The sequence below is a fragment of the Psammomys obesus genome, unplaced genomic scaffold, assembly GCF_907164565.1.
Source record: "Psammomys obesus unplaced genomic scaffold, mPsaObe1.curated_primary_1811, whole genome shotgun sequence".
Taxonomy (NCBI): Eukaryota; Metazoa; Chordata; class Mammalia; order Rodentia; family Muridae; genus Psammomys; species Psammomys obesus.
The window spans coordinates 2,669,402-2,673,765 of NW_026596433.1; the positions used below are offsets into that span (position 1 = coordinate 2,669,402).

The window sequence follows — 4,364 nt, forward strand, 5'->3', positions numbered from 1 at the left end:
GTGTTTTATGCAATTTGCCTATGGCACTTACCAGTTTTCATTGACTGTCTTCATTTCTCTACCTGTTAAACCAGACATCTTTCTGAATCAGGAAACATGCCCCTCTTTGCCTCACAATAGTTTCCTTACCTCATTTCTTCATATAGTACCTGCACAACAGGTTAATAGCGAGGATTCTGTCCGGGGAGTAAGCTCAGGTTGTACTTTGGAGAAATGGTTTTCAAATACCCTGAACACTCGTCTCTTCATCCTTCTTTCAGGATAATGTGTGTCACACTACCTACACTTCAGAGTTTCTATGTGATTAAATTCAATTACATACAAATATTCATTGGAAGCAATGAATACCATGTTTAGTTATAATTTTAATAGATAATAAATACTCAATCCATAATTAAATATAAGTGAGCTAGTTCTAAGACTTTAAATGCTTCTGTTAATGAAAAATTATCTTACTTAAAATTAACCATATCTAGTAAACTGCCCTTTACTTACTATTTTCAAACCATATCATGTTGGCTTCATGAGTCACTAACCTATTTCCTGACATAAAGCATAACCTAAGAAAAATCCCAGAAGTCACAGTTTCTGTCAGGGATGTCTTGAAAAGCTAAATCACAAAACAATGATGAAAAAAACCTCACAGACAAAGTACCCATTGGGTGGGCAGACATGAAGAAAATGTCTGGTCTTTTTTCTCTACATTATTTAATTATACAAGATAAAATGTTTTAAGCTCAAATATATTGCAAGTATCATTTCAAGTAGAAACATGAACTCTGAGATTAAAACTGTAAGGCCCACACTTTAAAAATTATCACATAAAAATTGTTTAAAAAAAACACTTGTTTTCTTCTATTTCTAATTCTGAATCCTGTGCTTTCTAATTGTAAATAATTTAATGGTAATGTATGCCCTCTAGACATATACATGGGAATAAAAACTAATTTAGACACAAGGACAGACACATACAAACACAGAAAGACTAAGTTCATAATGATCTGTTTGCAAGCAGGCAGTATGTTTCTTTGCATATTTTAGTATATACGAACCAGATTCTATTACATATTAGATGATGAATAATTTAGATATCTTGCTGGTTGTAATATACAAATGTATATATTATTTTAATGTATCATTCTTATTTATTTTTATCCATATTTTAACATCTGATATATTTTAAGAAAAGCATTTCTTGAACTACAGATATTGGTCTGTTTGTATTTATCTTACCATAGTCTGTTCTTCAGCAAAGAGTTGTTCATATCAACTAATTCAAAATCTTAGTGTCTTATTCACCAAATATCAGCAGCAAAAAAAACCCCACAAATTTATATTATTTTTAGAACAGTGTGTAAGGAATTTATGAAGACTGACAGTTCCTATTATAATATTTGCTTTGAAGAGTTTTAAATATTTGTTTCCTTCAGACGTAATAAAATATGTAAGTAATACACTTTACAATAAAATTTGAAAAATAACGGCAACTCTATTTCTTCAAAGACATTTTTTACCAGCTAGTCACTTGGATCCTAAATACCAGATATACATTAACTACTGCTCTGCTAAACCAACATTGTATTAAAATGGCTCCTAATGTTTTATTGCAATACATATAGATCAGAGCATTTCCCAACCCAAATCAGAGTCTTGTGAAGTAAAAGGCAGTTAGCAAAGACACCCCTATCTGGTCAACATGAAGAGAATAAGCTACTGTGAAGTTCTCAGCCCTAAATAGGACATCCCCCCAAACCCAGGGCTCAGGGACCTCTTTGGAGGAGGAGGAAAGACAATTGTAAAAGCCAGATATGGTAGCTAACTTCAAGAAAGCAGTGTTTTCCAAACACATCAAGGCAGAGGCACATAGGTACTCACAACTATTGCGCTCACAAACCCCGAGAAAGCTCCAAACAGACAAAATTCTAATTATAGAAAGGGGAGGGTAGACATGAAATCTCACAATGAGCTGAGAAGCTCTTATTAACGCTCTGACTCCAGCTAGGTTAAGCACACAGCAGGGCATGCTCTACTCTCAAGAAGAGCTGTACAACACAAACTGGACTCAATGGAGAAAGAAGGAAAACAGAGAAGAAACCTCAAAGATGAGTCAGAGAAAATGGTATTGCAAGGAGAATATGTTCAAAACACATAATATGGAAATTTTCAAACACTGTTTATTTTTCTAGGGAAAGTCTTAATTAAAAAATCACAGCCTAGAACCTGAAAAGGCAATAGAACTAGTGCTGGGGCGCCTCAAACAGTCTGGGTGGTAAGAATAATTAAACAGAAAATAAACCATTAACTTTGTGCCTAATCTGCTTACCTTTCTATGAGTCATCAGCTTTTACGAAAGGTGACACTTTGTCATTATTTGGCTAATGTATGTCTCTTTAATCAACACATGAGCAGGGGTTGGACAGTGGTCCTTTTCTGTGTAATAATCCTATCTATTTACATATGATTGATAGCCAAGTATTGAGTCATTACGCTTCAGATTTGCCTCTACGTATTTCTTGCCCGAGACACCAGGCTGACCAGGCAGACATATTTAAATTTACCACTGCAGGGGACCTCAGCCTTTCTGGCCTCACAGGAAACAACTCTATTAAGTGGGTCCTTTACTGTAATTCTTGTGATCTACACTGATTATTCACTCTCTTCAAAATGTTTTGCGGAGAATACGTGAGTAGATTAATTATTTCTATAAAACTTTCTAGTCTTCTGAGATTTTAGTTTCTTGGCATTTTGAAGAGGAAATATTGGTTTTAATTTGTCTTCATTAAAATTTTAATTAGTTATTGTCTAATGTAACTATTAAATAGAGTTAATATTATTAAGCCTTAAATCCGTGCTAATATATTATTCTATTCTAATTAAATTGCCTCTGTTTTAATAAGCAGTCTGGCTCAGAATCATGACTGGTTTTAGTAAAAACTGGTCTTCATGTTTATTTCTTAATATAGAAAATTAAAATAATGTTAAATGCAACTCTTTATTTTGAATATTTCTTAAACTTAGTGTAATTTCAACTTAGTTTCGTTTGCCCTTATATAAATTATTTTAATACAAACCCTTTACTATTCCACTATCTTTGGAAGAACCAACAGAAAGTTACCTGCATATACATATATGAAAAAATCAATTTCATATGGTAATTTTATGTAGTTATGTATACTGACAATGACTGTCTTGAATCTATAATATAAATGTACTTTCTAGATTATTTTTATGCAGGAGATTCATGAAAGAAAAAAGTAAAAAAAGTAAAGAAAATAATTTTCTTTACTCATTTACACAGTATAGTAATTCCTAGATAATTTGCTCAATTATTTCATTTATCAAGACCAGCACTGAAGGAGCACTTCAAATGTCACTATTTTATATCACCATTGGTTTAGCAACTGACATGTGTAACTTTAAGATCTCATATGCAGTTGGAAGCCCACATTATTTTTATTAATTCTGGCATGGTTATAGAGAAATTAAAACTATTATGTAGCTTAAGACCAAAATATAAATGAATCAATTTATGAATTTCTGCCTTTTTTCATTTGAGTATAGTTACTTGAATATATTTAATACTACAACTGTATACCACACAGTCTTATGCTATTACTTACACCATTTTGACAAATGTTTTAAAAGAAACTTTTTATATAATATTTCTTCTAATTTAGGGATTTAAAAGGTATCATTACACGAAATCTTTAAGATATACAATTTCTTTGCTTTTATAACCAATGAAAAATGAACATTAAAGAGTTGCACTTAGGGGCAGGAGAGATGGTTCAGTGGTTAAGATCACAGTTGCTCTCGCGGAGGTCCTGAGTTCAATTGCCAGCAGCCCTCATGATAGCTAACAACCATCTGCAGTGGAATCTTATTCCCTCTTCTGGAGTGCGTGAAAACACAACACTCATATACATACAACAAACAAATAATTACATAAATAAATAAGTTGCATTTAAACTCATTTAAATTTATTTTAAATTATTTGTTTACGTGTGTGTAGAAGAGTGTTATATATTTTTCTTGTAATTATACCATGAATTGAGAGTAAAATGATCTTAAGATTTATATCATTGATGTCATTATAATATGAACAACTCTTCTGCCTTAAAATATGTGGTCTAAGTGTCTAGGGTTTGATGTTAAAGCAGTCAATATTTAAGGAAAATTTCATTATTCAGGTTCCATTTTGCCCGAGGTATCTTCAGATACCCAGCAAACAAGAAAGTTCTTATTTTTTTTTTTTTATGAACAGGACTGAATTTTTATTTATTTTTATTATTTTTTTATTTTTTATTTTTATTTTATTTTTATTTTATTTTATTTTATTTTTATTTTATTTATATTTTATATTT

At 31.4% G+C, this 4,364-nt stretch overlaps 1 protein-coding gene across 1 annotated transcript in view; it reads left to right on the plus strand.

The window, feature by feature from the left end:
* Window positions 1-2,553: 2,553 nt before the first annotated feature.
* Anxa10 (annexin A10) overlaps window positions 2,554-4,364 on the plus strand; it is a 75,272-nt gene continuing 73,461 nt past the window's right edge. Inside the window, exon 1 of the mRNA XM_055597885.1 lies at window positions 2,554-2,682. Coding sequence (XP_055453860.1) covers window positions 2,665-2,682 — 18 coding nt within the window. The 5' untranslated portion in view covers window positions 2,554-2,664. The remainder of the gene's footprint in view (window positions 2,683-4,364) is intronic.